At 41.7% G+C, this 16,256-nt stretch overlaps 1 protein-coding gene across 6 annotated transcripts in view; it reads left to right on the top strand.

Moving 5' to 3' along the window:
- The window catches only part of EFR3A (EFR3 homolog A), a 173,290-nt gene that overhangs the window by 120,511 nt on the left and 36,523 nt on the right, over positions 1–16,256 (top strand). For all 6 annotated transcript variants that reach the window (XM_043539086.1, XM_037892003.2, XM_007069456.4 and 3 more), the window contains 7 exons: positions 2,803–2,881; positions 4,306–4,441; positions 7,674–7,838; positions 9,264–9,378; positions 10,592–10,643; positions 14,382–14,554; positions 15,872–15,947. In XM_043539086.1, coding sequence (XP_043395021.1) covers positions 2,803–2,881; positions 4,306–4,441; positions 7,674–7,838; positions 9,264–9,378; positions 10,592–10,643; positions 14,382–14,554; positions 15,872–15,947 — 796 coding nt within the window. The remainder of the gene's footprint in view (positions 1–2,802; positions 2,882–4,305; positions 4,442–7,673; positions 7,839–9,263; positions 9,379–10,591; positions 10,644–14,381; positions 14,555–15,871; positions 15,948–16,256) is intronic.

The raw sequence follows: 16,256 nt of genomic DNA, 5'->3' as shown, positions 1-16,256 counted from the left end.
AAAACACCTAGAATAAATAGGTTGTGGAATCTCCATCAGTGGAGATTTTTGAGAGCAGGTTAGACAAACGCCTGTCAAGTATGGTCTAGATAATACTTAGTCCTGCCATGAGTGTAGGGGATTGGACTAGATGCCCTTTCAAGGTCCCTTGCAGTCCTACGATTCTGATTCTATGGAGAGTCACAGACATGGAGGCTGACGTGTGACCCAAGAGCCTTAGGCTAGCCCTTGCTGTTTGTTGGCTCAGTTGTATTGTGGAGATAATATTGGAAAGGGTAGAAAATACAGTCTGGCTGTTGTGGAATCTAGGGTAGCTCCTATAACGTCTGTTCTTTGTACTGGGAACTGTATGGATTTCTAAAAAAAGGAGTACTTGTGGCACCTTCGAGTCTAACAAATTTATTTGAGCATAAGCTTTCGTGAGCTATAGCTCACTCCAATGAAGTGAGCTGTAGCTCATGAAAGCTTATGCTCAAATAAATTTGTTAGTCTCTAAGGTGCCACAAGTACTCCTTTTCTTTTTGCAGATACAGACTAACACAGCTGCTACTCTGAAACCTATGGATTTCTAATGATTAATACGGAGCCCCAGAGATTGGATGTTGCTGTGTGGACCTCTTGAGCTGGCAGGCGTTGTAGCAGCCAGACATCCAAGTATAGGAATACTGAGCTCCACCACTGTTGGAGGCAAACTGATATCTCTGGGGAAATCTTTGTAAATAACCTTGGGGCAGTGGAGAGTCCAAAAGGGAAAACTCGATACCAATAGTGATCTGTTCCTGTTACAAAGCATAGGAAAAGTTGTGAGCAGGTGGATCACTACGTGAAAGTATCCTGAAGGTTGACATCAACGAAACAGTCCCCTGGATCTCGGGAAGGGATTATGGTAGCTACTGTCACTATTCTGAGATGTCCTAGAGCACAGTTGTTTAAGTTCCTTAGATCAGGGATTGGTCTCCACCCGCTAGCTCTCTTGGGATCTAGAAAGCAATTGGAATAGAAGCTTCTTCTGACGAATTCCAGTGGAACTGGCTCCATTGTCCCCAGGAGGAGGAAAGACTGAATTTATTATTTTAGGAGTTCCTTGTGAGAAGGATCCTTGAAGAGGGTGGAGGGGAGGATAGGATGGAAGTGGATGACCTCCAATATCTACTTGTCTGAGGTATGATATTCCCAGGCAAGCAAGAAGTAAGACAGTTGGTTTCCAAAGGGGCTGTAGTTGCACAACAGAGGATCCAGTGGAATAGGTTTGTCAGTGCCCTCAACCGAGATGTCAAAACGGCCTCTTAGAAGGATGGGCAGATTAAGAAGACGTACGGGTGTCTCTGCAGTTTGACTCTTTTCTGGAAAGTCTCCTGAGGTGTGCAGAAAGTGTTCTGGTGGTACTAGAATGGTCTGGATCAAAGTGGTTTGGGATCCCCTAAAGTGCCTTTTCATTGCAGCACATAAATCAGAATGCCGTGTCCTGATGCCGCAGGCTGTTGAGAAGAAACTGAGCAACAATGAGTTTTCGCTTCCTTAAATGCCCTTGTTCAAAGCACAAGATACTGCTCTGTGCAGGCACGGGCTTGCAATTACTACTGTGCAGTCTCTGAGAGCGCATGGGCATGTGCGCATCCTATGGTGGAGAACCCATACGATCATATCCTCAAACTATGAATCTTCAATATATTGGCCTTTATGCCTCAGCTTCCTCAACTACAAGATTGGGATAATACTTATTTATCTTACAAGGGGGTTGGTTTCAGAGGGACCTGTGAATGCTCAGTACCTCTGATAATAAAGCCACTTATTTAGGTTCCTAAATAGAAACTAAGATGACCAATTTTAGGCACTGTGACAGGGTCGGGCCAGATGGCTACAGGAGAGTAATAGAAGGCACATATATTAGCCCCAGGTTAAGTAGGTCCCTATTCCCTGGTTAAGGTAACAGGGAAGGTTCCAGAACCATCAGGAACCTTCTGGAGACAATTAAGACAGGCTGATTAGAACACCTGCAGCCAATCAAGAAGCTGCTAGAATCAATTAAGGCAGGCTAATCAGGGCACCTGGGTTTAAAAAGGAGCTCACTTCAGTTTGTAGTGCGCGTGTAAGGAGCTGGGAGCAAGAGGTGCTAGGAGCTGAGAACATATACTGTTGGAGGACTGAGGAGTACAAGCATTATCAGACACCAGGAGGAAGGTCCTATGGTGAGGATAAAGTAGGTGTTGGGAGGAGGCCGTTGGGAGGAGGCCATGGGGAAGTAGCCCAGGGAGTTGTAGCTGTTGCATAGTTGTTCCAGGAGGCACTCTAGACAGCTGCGTTTCACAGGGCCCTGGGCTGGAACCCAGAGTAGAGGGCGAGCCTGGGTTCCCCCCAAACCTCCCAACTCCTGGTCAGACACAGGAGGAGTTAACCTGGACTGTGGGTTCACAAAAACGGCCAAATTGAGGGCTGCTGTGAAGCTCCAAGGCGAGCAAATCCGCCAATAAGCTCAAGACCCACCAGGGTAGAGGAACTTTGTCACAGCACCCAAATGTCAACATTCTGGCCAGAGGTTTTGGCAAATAGAACATGGATCTCCTGACTTCCAGTCCTCTTCTGTAACTACAAGACCGTCATTTAAGAGTTAACAAGCTGAAAACCTTATGACACACAGCAATGATAAATGGGACCACAAAAATTGTCTCATCATTGCAAACAGGACTTTCAGTTTAAAATGACTGAAAACCAATTGCTGGGACACAATCCATAATTTTGTCAAGAATCAGTATAAAAAACAAACACTGGAGAAAACTGACGTCTTTTGGTTTTTTGTTACAGACATTTAGACCATCACAGACTCTGGGACCCCAATGAATTTGCTGTCTCCTGCTTCAAAATCATCATGTATTCTATACAGGTAGGTTTGATCTAGTCCAATATTAGACCTATACATACCGTAAGAACAAAGCTGACAACATGAATTATATGCTCGCTTACTCATAATTAAGGCTACATTTTAGTCACGGGTATTTTTAGTAAAAGTCATGGACAGGTCACAGGCTGTGAATTTTTGTTTACTGCCCGTGACCTGTCCATGACTTTTACTAAAAATACCCATGACTAAATCTTGGGCAGGGGGCCATGGGTGCTCAGGGGCGGGGAAGGAGGCAACGGTCGGGGAGCATTGAGGGAGGTGGCCCAGGACCCTGCTGGTGGGGGGTGGGGGGCAAGCAGCTAAGCCCGGGACCCCACTGGCGGTGGTGGGGAGCGAACAGGCAGCACGGCCCAGGATCCCCACTCGTGCTGAGGGGGAAGAGTTGGCGGGGCTGGCATGAGCTCCCTACCTGGCTCTGCATCCCTGCGGCTCCTAGGCGGTGGAGGGGCCAGGGGGCTCCACGCTCTGCTCCTGCCACAAGCACCGGCTGCCGCAGCTCTCGTTGTCCAGGAAGAGCAACCAATGGGAGCTGCGGGGGCGGGACCTGCAGGCAGTGTGTGGCGGAGAGTCCCCTCCCTGGCCCCTTCACTGCCTAGGAGCTGCAGGGCCATGCTAGTGGGAGGTGGGAGCCCCCCACCCCGAGGTAAGTGCCCCCCACAACCCCAATCCCCTGCTTCTAGCCCTGAGCCCCCTCCCCCACACAAACTGCTGCTTCTGGCCCAGGTGCTGCCCAAGTCATGTAATCCCTAAACCAGCACCAGCCGCTGCAGAAGTCACGGAGGTCATGGGAAGTCATGGAATCCGTGACCTCCATGACAGACTTGCAGCCTTACTCATAATGACAGATCTCTATTTGGTGGTAGATGAAGGCAAAGAATCTACAATGTCCCTGCCATTTATGTGCCTTATAGGAAAATTTGATCTCATCCTCCAGTAGTTGTCAAACAGTTTTATCCTGTACCCGTGACCAAGAATCACAGTTGATGAGTATCTAATCCCATATGTTCTTAGATTTGTGGGTGTAAGGAAGAATAAAACTGACTTTCAAGTCATAACCAGAACACACATCCAAAAGGCAAAGAATTGTCACATTGTTAACTCAAACTATTGATACAAGTAATACAACTAATATTTTCCATTCCATCAACGTACCACTTAAATGAGGCTGTACTTCATTTAAGATGAGGGGTACTAATGGAAAATGGTCCTTCCTGGCCTCCTTTATCCACCTTTAGTCCAGCTTTTTATTGACTGGGATTTAGAAATGTATAATTTGCTCAAATGCGGTGCTAAAGCAAAGAGGAACACCACTCAAGATTGTTAGTCTGAGTTCAGGGCTGAATGGTTGTGTGTGGTGATATTTTTAATTAGAAAGGAAAGTAACAAACAATTTTTTTCTTTTATAGGCACAATACTCCCATCATGTAATACAGGAGACCCTTGGACACCTTGATGCTCGCAAAAGGGATTCACCACGAGTCCGAGCAGGCATTATTCAGGTTCTTTTGGAAGCAGTTGCCATTGCTGCTAAAGGATCCATAGGTGAGTCATGGTAAATAAATGGTATGAAACCAATGAACTATTTCAGTGAATTTCAGAATGAATAAAAACGTAAGCTGTTGGATTTTTTTGTTTGTTTGTTTTTACCATTTTTAGCTTTTCTTTCAAATCCAAAATTAAATCAGATTTTCCATTCTCTCTTTGGTGTAGGTGGAACTTGCCTTATACTTTGTTCAGCACTTAAAGCTTGTTCCAGAGTGCTGGTCCTATAATTGCAGGTGTGGCCTACCTTGACAGTTAGAGGGCCTCAGACCTTTACAGCCAGGAATTCTAAGGGTTGTAGACTTGAGTAATTATGTGAGAGAGACCAGGCCTCTTGCTTAGTCAGAGGGAGACCAAGATCTAAGAGTCTCCAAAATGACTGGCAGAAGGAAAACTACTAAGTGAAGAGAAGTGACCAAAGGGCCCAGAGTGGGACTGGAAGAGCCTCTTCCACAGAAGGGGCAGGACCCTGGGAGCAGGACAATTGGGAGTCCTTGGTAAGGAAATTCAGTGAAGCCCTGATATGAAGGTAATTGTGAAACTCTGGGGAAGAACCAAAAGGAACTTGAGGAGCCCAGGAACAATGCTGAATTTTTGTTTAATAAATGAAACTGTAGAGGAGAGACTTTGATGAAATTCAACATTATGTTTCTGACTTTGTCTAGCCCCGAATAGGAGAATAAATTGAGACACAGCAGTGCACCCACATTGGGAGGTGCCTCTTATGGCACTAGATATATGTATCAACACTGAGCCTTAGAACATAAGAATGGCCATACTTGGTCAGACCAATAGTCCATCTAGCCTAGTATTCTGTCTTCCAACAGTGCCCAGTCCCAGGTGCTTCAGAGGGAATGAGCAGAACAGGGCATCATCAAGTGATCCATCCCCTAGTCCAGTTCCATCTTCTGGCAGCTGGAGACTTAAGTACATCTGGAGCATTGTGTTACCTCCCTAACCATCATGGCTAATAGCCATTGATGTACCCATTATACTTGAATTTATCCAGTGCTTTTTTGAACCCAGTTATGCTTTTTGATCGTCATAGCATCCCATGGAAACAAGTTCCACAAGTTGACTGTGTTGTGTGAAGGATACTTCCTTAGGTTTGTTTTTAAACCTACTGCCTATTAATTAGAGGGGGTGAATCATGGTCCTTGTATTACGTGAAGGGCTAAATAACACTTCTTAATTCACTTTTTTGCACACCATTCTTGATTTTATGGACCTCTTATCATATCCCCTCCCCTTCATAATCTCTTTTCGAAGATGAGCATTTTAATCTCTCATCGTATGGAAGCTGTTCCATACCCCTAACCATTTTGTTCCTTTCCTCTGTACCTTTACTAATTCTCGCATATCTTTTTTGAGATGAGGTAATCAGATCTGCACACAGAAGTCAAGGTGCGGGCATAGCATGGATTTATATAATGGCATTCTGATATCTTCTGTCCGATTATCTATCTCTTTCCTAGTGATTTCTAGCATTTTGTTTGCCTTTTTGACTGCCGCTGCACATTGAGCAGATGTTTTCAGGGAACTATCCACAAAGACTCCAAGATCTTTCTTGAGTGGTAACAACTAATTTAAATCCCATCATTCTGTGTGTATAGTTGGGATAACTTTTTTTCTGTTGTGCATTACTTTGCATTTATCAACACGGAATTTCATGTGCCGTTTGGTTGCCCACTCACCTGTTTTTTTGAGATACCCTTGTAACTGTTAACAGTCAGCTTTGAACTTAGCTATCTGAAATTTTGCCACCTCTCTGCACACACCATTTTCCAGATCGTTTATGAATATATTGAACAGCACAGGTTCCACTACAGATCCTTGGGGGAGACTGCTATTTCTTTCTCTCCATTGTGATAATCCTTCATAATTATAAAATCAATGTTAAGCTCCAACCACCAGTGAATACATTACGGAAAAGTGTTGCTTTTCATTTTGTCACGTCTTATGGGTAATTGACATTCTATTAGCCTTAATGAAAGGTATCTGAAAAAGCCTACTTTTCTGTTTTCCTACAGGCTGCTACTGACCAGCAATATACTTTGGTATGGTGGCTTAATTCTGCTATGCTCTGAATGCATGGAAAGTAGTGTTCCAAAATGCACTATGCTCTTCAGAATCTGAAAACACACAGAGTTATATTTATGGTTTCCAAATATATTTGCCATTGAAAATATATTTAGCATTTCATAAATGGGTGCATCATACAACTGATCATTTTAAATTGTTTTCAATTTGAAAAATTGGGAGTTAAATACACTCTTTTAATTAATTTCTTAAATGGGGAAATTTATTTAACTTAATTGTGAGGCTTGTGTATAATGGAACTTTAAAATTATTTGGAAGGCATATCAGTCTCCCTCTCCCATTTTCATGCTTTCCTCAGTGCTATTCCTATCCTTTGTGATCTTGTGTACCATTTAACTCTCTCCCTTCTAGTGATTGTCCATGAAATACACAATTTCATTATGTATAACTATAATCGTTAATGTTTTTATAAAATCTGAGGAACCAATAAGAAACTATTCAAATCACTTACTCTAACTAGAGAAAGAGAGAAAACCTTTTGAAGTGATAATCAAGATGGGCCATTTTCAGCACATTTCCAGGAGTTAACAAAAACGTTTGTTTATTCCACCCCCCCCCCCCCCCCCCACACTGTTCCTCAGACATTCTTGTTAACTCCTGGAAATGTGTTGGAAATGGCCCACCTTGATTATGACTTCAAAAGGTTTTCTCTCCCCCCACCCCACTCTCCTGCTGGTAATAGCTCATCTTAAGTGATCACTCTCCTTACAATGTGTATGATAAACACCCATTTTTTCATCGTCTGTGTGTATATAAATCTCCTCACTATATTTTCCACTTTATGCATCCGATGAAGTGAGCGGTAGCTCACGAAAGCTTATGCTCAAATAAATTGGTTAGTCTCGAAGGTGCCACAAGTACTCCTTTTCTTTTTGCGAATAAAGACTAACACGGCTGCTACTCTGAAACCTGTCTAAAGAGTGTTGCCATCTTTAAAATAGCCATAATGCTCCCTCTGGTTTTGTGTTGAAGACTTTGAGTTTCAGACTGCTTACTTTCTCCTTCAAACAAATCAAGTTCACCTGTGCTTTTCAGCATAATCGACAGTTCTTTTGAAAAGGGATTGTTGAAGATGTGTCTAGTTTTGTTAGGCATTTTTAAACTAGAGCCATTATTATCTATTACTTTACAGGCCCAACAGTCTTGGAAGTGTTTAACACCCTACTGAAGCACCTGCGTCTCAGTGTTGATTTTGAATTAGGTGAGAGGCGTAGCTCAACTGGCAGTGCCAGTTTCAGCACAAGCTCCAAAGAAAGCGATGAGAGGATTGTCCAGAATGCCATTATTCAAACAATTGGTGAGTGAAGGTTTTTTTTCCCATTGAGCATGGACTCACTTCAAAAAGTTAACTTAAAAACTGACATGGGTATGAAGTCTAAACACAGAGCACTCCTTTAAGTAAAGGTCTTGCCATTCACCTCTTTTCTATTTCTCCTCACTCCCACCAAGATAAGAATAAGGTGTCTGACTGCACCAGCTTTTAGAACACAGGCTGGGTTTTTGGGGTTGAGAGCTAGAGGGAGCTGTCTTTTTACTTGTTAACTGGGCAAATAAGATTTCTGTCATTGAGGCACAATAAAAATGGAACTCTGTCACTTCTGCCGAGTCGTATTGCTGATTAATATTGTGCTTTGGAAAAATACAAACAAAACCTATGGGTTTGTCTCTTACCTAAAACATAACCTTTGAAATATAAAGCTGCTGTCTTAAATTCCCATATTTTTAATGTATACTGTGTATCAGTTATATGTATACGATATCTATATGATATGAAAACCACCTGGGCATCACAGTGTACATTAGTGAGATGTATTTTAATTGTTACTGCTTGAAAACTTGTTCAAAAATCAAACATAGCAGCAACAATGACACCTACTGGCCACTTGTATTTATTGGGTTACTGCAGTGTTTCCAAGAGATATAAAATCCTGTTTTAGCATTCACTTCTGTAAATAATTTCATTATCATTTCTCTCTCTTTTCAGACATTCCTGTTACTTTAGTGCTATTTGTGTTGCTATGCATTTAATGAAAATTATTACTTTAAATTTCCCCCAATTATTTTGGTCTGATTCCCTCAAATTTTTGTTCAGCAGATTTGGAAAATTAATCTGTTTCTTAAATTTCTCTATACCTTAACCCTTACAACTGCAGTAACTATTTCTCAACTGCATTGTAAGACTCAACTTTGTCATGGTTTTAGAAATCTTTCTATCTCAGAAATTCAGATTTAACATAACTGCATTGTAGTTTGTAGGTGAAGAAAGAGCATAGTCATATTCTTGTAAGAGTTCTTCTTTGAGCACCCCATTCATGTTTAATAATAGCATAGGAAAGTGCAAAGGTAAGGAATTGAATTAAATTTCGTTCTAGCTTGGAAAATTTCCAGCTCCTAAATACTCTGTTACCTTGCAATTAATGTCAAATGCCCTGTTTAAGTAGTATAATTACTCAGGAAAGATGAGATTAGAAAGTGTGTTGGGGAGAAGAGGGAGAATGAGGTAGTCGTGACAAGATGGTGTACAGTAATAGGCAGAATTGCACAGATGAATACTCAGCTATCTATTACAGCTGTAATACAAAGTAGAACATTGCAAAAGGTACAGGAGACCCAGACAGAGTAGATATTTTATTCCTTTTTAATTACATTTATTACATTTATTAACCTCTGCAGTATAAAGAAAGTAGCCTGAAGTGTAATCTTTCTCTCCATTTTTATTTAGGGTTTTTTGGGAGCAATCTCCCGGATTACCAGCGGTCAGAGATTATGATGTTCGTTATGGGGAAGGTACCTGTTTTTGGAACATCCTCACATTTGCTGGATACAAGCCACCTTGGGTTTGTACTTTGTCGCTTTTTTTTTTTTGAGCTTCTGAATATAAACTCTTTTCTGTTCTGAAGCCCTCCTAAAGTAGAACTTTTAAAAATTGGAATTTAAAATAACTCTTAGCTGCTAGGTTTCTATTCAATGTGATAGAGAAACAAGCCACACACAATGACAGCAGTATGAACCCAGCATCCAAAATGCAACTTCAATTACAGTTGATTGGAAAGCCCTACATATCATGCACTGCAAAATTTCTGCTCTTCAAACTCATACAGGTGTTTCGAAAAATCAATGCACTTAATGTTCCATTAATTCCTTCCATTTTAGGAAGTCATGGAATTGTCTTCAGGCTACAAATTTTTAGACAGCTGAATCATTCAGAAAGTTTTCTGCTTCATTCAATACTAATTGACTTTAAGATTAAGGAGGAGTCATGGTGGGAAAATTATGCCGAACTTGTTTCACTTCAGTTGGCTTATTTTTCATTTTAAAATCGGGTGGTCAACTTGGACACTTAAGGCCTGATTTTTTAAAAGTGCTGGGCAGCTACAATTCCATTTGAATTCATTGGAAGCTACGAGTGCTCAGCACTTCTGACATTTAGGCTCAAGTTCAGCACTTCCTATAAGGCAGTGGTCCCCAACACGGTGCTCGCGGGCGCCATGGCATTTATGTATGCCCACCGTCAGGGCCGGCGCCAAGGAACAAAGAGGAGAGGAGCGCATCCGCCAGAGAAGCTGCTGCCAAAATGCCGCCGAGGAGTGCTTCCGTCGGAGAAGCTGACGCCGAAATGCCGCCGAGAAGCGTCGTTGCCCACCACACTCTTCTGAAGGCATGAATGTGCTCTTGGCCACAGAAAGGTTGGGGACCACTGCTATAAGGAAACATTCAATACTGGGACACTTCTGAAATTTAGGCCCCTCTCTATTTACAGCATTGTTCAGTGTTACTTTGCATGTTCTTTGTGTTTAATTGCTTACTCAGTTGTGTGCCTTCCTGTAACTATCCTTTTGAAACAGTTTTTTAACCATTCATTTGTACCTCTTTTGTAGGTGTTTACCCTTTTCTTTTTTTAGTCAGTCTTGTACCTTGGTCTCCTAGCTTGTTGTTTTCTCTTGGCACACAAGAAGTGATTAAAAACAGTATTTGTGGTTGAATAATATTTTGAAGTTATACAGAGAAATTGATTCAAGCTAACTTTTGAGTATCTTCCCCCGATTCTAGGGATTTGGGAACTAGGCGGATTCAGATCATGTTGCTGAGATCTTTACTTATGGTAAGCCTTATTTGTTAAATATATTTTCTAAAAGATTCTGTAGATAACTTATTCTGTAAATGCACAGAATTTTGATTCTAGTCAAATTAAGAAATGTGGTATACATGTTCACACTACCAAGATATGTAGATATATAGAGTAAAATCACAGCTGCTCAAGCACAGGTGCTTTACAAGAAGCTCAGGAGTTAATCCTCCATTCCCACAGAGTAGTTCAGAGAATGTCTGTCATAATTGGGGCTGCAGGCCCAAAGAATGCCAGGGAGTTGAAGTGGCTAGTTCTGCCAGCAGTGCTAGCATCCTCCTAAGTGAAATATTTTTCCCTCTCCACCACTACGAGAGCTGTAATTTCTATACCCTTCTATGGTGTAGCAGTGGGCGCTTATTAAGCTCCCAGTGCCTCAGGAGGCATTATGGCTTAAAATGGCAAAGCACTTCAGGCACCATTACTCAGTGCCTCACCTCCCAAGCCTTCCTCATCTTCTTAAAAGGCATAATTAGAAATACTGATTTTTCACAAATACTCATTTAAACTTTAAAGTTTCTTCAGCCATTCAAATTACACTTAAATATGAAATTTACCAAATGCCCTGGGGCTCTAGGAAACATCTTATGAGTTTCAGTTGGTTTTAATAACTCATCACTGGTAGAAGGGGCAAAAAGTTTGTAGAGTGACTTAGATTGTGGTTTATAATAGGTTGCTATATAATAGGTAAGGCTCCGATTTTGTCACGGAAGTCACGGAATCCATGACTTCCAGAGACCTCCGTGACTTTGGCTGCGGTGGTTGGGAGCTGCAGGGTCCCCCCACTGCCCACGACGACTGGGAGCTGCGGGGAACCGTGGTACCCCGCAGCTCCAAGATGGCGGTGCCACGTATTCCGCAGCTCCAAGCTGGCAGCGGTGATAGGGGTAACCTGCTGCCCAGCTAGGGAGTGCGTTGTGGGAACTCAGCAGTTCCCCATGGCTATTTTTAGTCAAAGTCAGGGACTGGTCATAGGCTTCTGTGATTTTTTCTTTATTGTCCATGACTGACTAAAAATATCCATGACAAAAATCTTAGCCTTAATAATAGGTATGCATACACTAAAAAGCCTACATATCTGTAACCCCAGAAAAACTTAGTTAATTCTACCATTTTATAGTCTCTGTATCGTCTATGGGATTTATTTAATTGAACAAATGAGAAAAGAGATTCAGTTGAAAATTAATTCAAAATTGGTCATTGAGAATCAATCCAGTGAGCAAATATATGTTCTTAGTATGTCTCAAACCTTTTTAAAAAAACAAATGAGGAGGGGGAAATTCCAGATGTGGCATCATATTGACACCCTTCTGGTTCATCAGCTGGGTTGGAACCTTTAGATCAGAGGTGGGCAAACTTTTTAGCCTGAGAACCACATCTAGGTATAGAAATTGTATGGCAGGCCATGAATGCTCACGAAATTGGGGTTGGGTGGCTGAGGGGCTGAGACTCTGGAGGGGAATGCGATCCAGTGGGTACAGACTCTTCTGCCCATTCCCCCCCCCCCCCCCCCGAAGTTTAACCACTTTTACCCCCATCCTCTCCAAACTATTCCAGTCTTGTTTCCTCCCTTCTACTGACTCCTCATCCCAATCTCTAGTCATGAGACTTCTCATCCCAGCACCAGTCTCCTTGCCCAGCCAGTTCTAATCTCCCCTTTTATTTGCTTGTCTAAATCTCAGTCTCACCCTCCCACTCGCCTTGTCCAGTTTTTCCCTCCACGTGTTCCTTGTCCAATATCAGTCTCCTTCTTGCTCCCCAGCTCCTTGTCCCAGTCTCCCTTTCTGGCTCCTTGTCAAAATCTCTTTGCCAGCCATACCCTATTCTACCCTCCACATCCTGGGTCATTGTCAGATCCGTCCCCTACCCTGTTCTCTACTCACCCCACAAACTCTTGTTCTCAGTCTCCTTGTCCAGCCAGTTCCAATCTACACCTCTTCCCCCAGCTCCCAGTCTCCTTGCCCAAAAACTGAGTCTCCCACCTGCAACTCCCAGTCATTGAGTCACTTTGCATGATTGGTGCTTCCACAGTCTGGTTGCATGTTGGATCTGTGAAGTGTTGGAGTTTGGATCCTGTGAGGATGGATTTTCAAAGGAGCTCACCTACCATTTAAGCACCTAGGATATGTCTACTACACAGCAATGGAAGCTTAGGGTTAGCAGGACTCGAGTCAGCTGACCCATGTCAGGGAACTCTGGGCTTGAGTGTCTACACTGGGTATAGGATTTTCTCAGTCATGCTCGAACCTAGGGCTCTTGCGTCCACACTGCAATGCACAGACCTGAGTCAAAGTAACCCTGTCCCAGGGTGCCTCGCACCCTCATCACCCACCCACCCCAGTGTCGATACTCTAGCCCTACAAATGTGTTGCACTGTGGGAAAAGTTTACTGCCCACTCTGGTTCCTAACTCTGACAGTGCTATAAGGAGCACATGAGTACATACACTGTATAATTAGCTCCTTTGGTGGCTGACTCAGTAGAACGACTGCAGTTTGAGAAGGCTTTATACTGATTTACAAGCTAATCTGAGAATTGAGCTCTCCACCTTTAGGCTGAGTCATGTTGGCAAGAAAATGCACACGTGCACCTGTTCTGAGGATAATTAGGACACCAGTCTCCAGGGCTGTCAAACTAGTAAAATGAAACTTCGCAATTCTTAATTTTTTTTAAATGGAATGTTCGATGAAGACGTTTTTGTTCGGTTTGTTTTTTATATATTTTTGTCTGCTTTGAAGTTAGCTATGTATTTTCATTAAAACTATCTTGTTTTAATTTGCTAATATATTTCTGGGCTGAAATTTTCTGGGTCTGGTGTCTGCCCAAAATGCCTTTAAAAAAAAAATCAGCTGTTTGACTTCACAGAGTGGGGGGGGAAGTTTCACCATTTATTTTAAAACTGGTCAAGTTATAGGGTTTGAAAGTAGCATTTTGTATACACAACACTTGCAATATGAATGTGTTCTTTTTTTCCAATTTTCTAAGCAAAGAGAGGCTGTATTGCATCTGCATGTGTGGCTGGGCATGCTAGATTAAGTCTACAAGGGAGTTTGTTGCATACACTGTTAAGGGAGAAATGGAATGAGGCAGGGCTTCTAACCTCATTCTTTAGATTGAATAGTTAAAAACCTTCTGTACCTGGAGCATGTTTTTTCACTATATTTATTATCAAATCTCATATTGTGCCCAGGAGCTTGAAATATAACATGTAGATGCTGATTCTGGAACTGCTTTCACACAGGCTGAGGGATCTGCCCACATGAATACAATTGTACGATAAGAGTTTTGAGGTCATGAGCCAAAGACAATTAGTCAATGGGGAATCTTTCCATTGACTTTAGTAAGTATTGGATCAGACCCTAAAAGAGGCAGACCTTTGCACAAACTGTTGCCTCATTCAGTGCACATCTTTCATGGGAAAGGGCATTCCTGTAATATCCAGCTTAAGAAATATTTTTCTTTTTACGGGGAGAGGGAGACCCAGAAATCCTAGTTTTTTAAAAAATCCTCGTAAGATAATATTAAGGATGCATGAATAAGCAGTCAAGTCAGGAAATTCCAAGTTAATTGCATTTACAAATGAACCTATCCCCCCCAAACACTTGAAAAAAATCTGCTCACTCAGAAATGGAATGGGAGTTGAGAATTATTCTTATCTAGTAACGTAATATTGGTTTACAATGATACTGCTTATGTTCTCTTGAACAATGAACAGGTGACTTCAGGATATAATGCAAAGACTATTGCTGCTGCTCTTCCTGCCCCATTTCTTGATCCTTTATTGTCTCCTTCACTCATGGAAGACTCTGAACTAAGACAGCTGGTCTTGGAAATATTGCATAATCTTATTGATCGGCATGACAACAGAGCAAAACTTAGAGGAATAAGGTAGTGTTCTGGTTTTAATGGCTTCAGTTATAATAATTGTTTCTAGTTTAATAACCAAATGCTAAAGTAATGCATGTAGTTAATTATATTTTTCAAAGCACAAACATTTTAATGCACTATTTTCCCAAGCTTTAAGTTGTTAGATATGGTTTCTTATGTACACAGCTTCCCATGTCTTATTATTTACTATGCATTTTAGTAACACTGTAGTCCACCTTGCCATAACAAAACTGGTAAACAGTTATATTGATTGAAGGACAGAGATGGTTCTGTCCAAGCCCTAATATATTATTTATTAAATGGAGGTTCTGAATAGTTGTTGGTTTAATTAAGTTTTTAATTGTATTTTTGCTTTGTAGAAGATAGTTTTTTTGCTCTGTAAAATGCAACCTTCTGTGTTTGAGTCATAATTACTTTTGTTTCCTTTCCTTTAAAACTGAAAATTGAATGTGATTGTTAAACATGAGTATAATTAAAATGGAAATTGCAAGAATGTTTTGAATAGCTCATATCATAGAATCATAGAATATCAGGGTTTGTAGGGACCTCAGGAGGTCATCTAGTCCAACCCCCAACTAAATCATCCCAGCCAGGGCTTTGTCAAGCCTGATCTTAAAAACTTCTAAGGAAGGAGATTCCACCACCTCCCTAAGTAACGCATTCCAGTGTTTCACTACCCTCCTAGTGAAAAAGTTTTTCCTAATATCCAACCTAAACCTCTCCCACTGCAACTTGAGACCATTACTCCTTGTCCTGTCATCAGCTACCACTGAGAACAGTCTAGATCCATCCTCTTTGGAACGCCCTTTCAGGTAGTTGAAAGCAGCTATCAAATCCCCCCTCATTCTTCTCTTCTGCAGACTAAATAATCCCAGTTCCCTCAGCCTCTCCTCATAAGTCATGTGTTCCAGTCCCCTACTCATTTTTGTTGCCCTCCGCTGGACTCTTTCCAATTTTTCCACATCCTTCTTGTAGTGTGGGGCCCAAAACTGGACACAGTACTCCAGATGAGTCCTCACCGGTGTCGAATAGAGGGGAACGATCACGTTGCTCAATCTGCTGGAAATGCCCCTACTTATACATCCCAGAATGCCATTGACCTTCTTGGCAACAAGGGCACACTGTTGACTCATATCCAGCTTCTCGTCCACTGTAACCCCTAGGTCCTTTTCTGCAGAACTGCTGCCTAGCCATTCGGTCCCTAGTCTGTAGCGGTGCATGGGATATATTACACAGCCTGTTTTTCCCCATACAACTTCCCTTAACAAATTATAAATAAGTTATTTTATTAAAATGACATATTTTTTGCCTTTGTAGAATAATACCAGATGTTTCTGATCTAAAGATAAAACGAGACAAAATTTCAAGGCAAGACGTGAGCTTCATGAAGAAGGTAATAGCATGAAACAGTTATCTTTTCCTTTGAAGGAGCATGTAAAGTAACTGAATCATTAACTCGTCTTTCTTTGCTGCAACATTTTCACATCAAATAAAAATCTCAATATAAAATTCTTTTATAATTTTTTTTTAATTTATAGCACCTTAAAAGCAAGGTACTGAATCATTTCTGAGACAGTTCTGTGCACTGAAGAATTTACAGCTTAATCTCTCATTCTGTGGGAATACTGGCATGCCTGAAGTTGGGTACTTCGCAGAATCAGGGCTTTAACGACTTTAAGCCATGATCCTGAAGTAAGTTCCA

Source organism: Chelonia mydas, chromosome 2, assembly GCF_015237465.2.
Source record: "Chelonia mydas isolate rCheMyd1 chromosome 2, rCheMyd1.pri.v2, whole genome shotgun sequence".
Classification (NCBI taxonomy): Eukaryota; Metazoa; Chordata; order Testudines; family Cheloniidae; genus Chelonia; species Chelonia mydas.
This window is presented reverse-complemented; position numbering and strand designations above follow the sequence as displayed.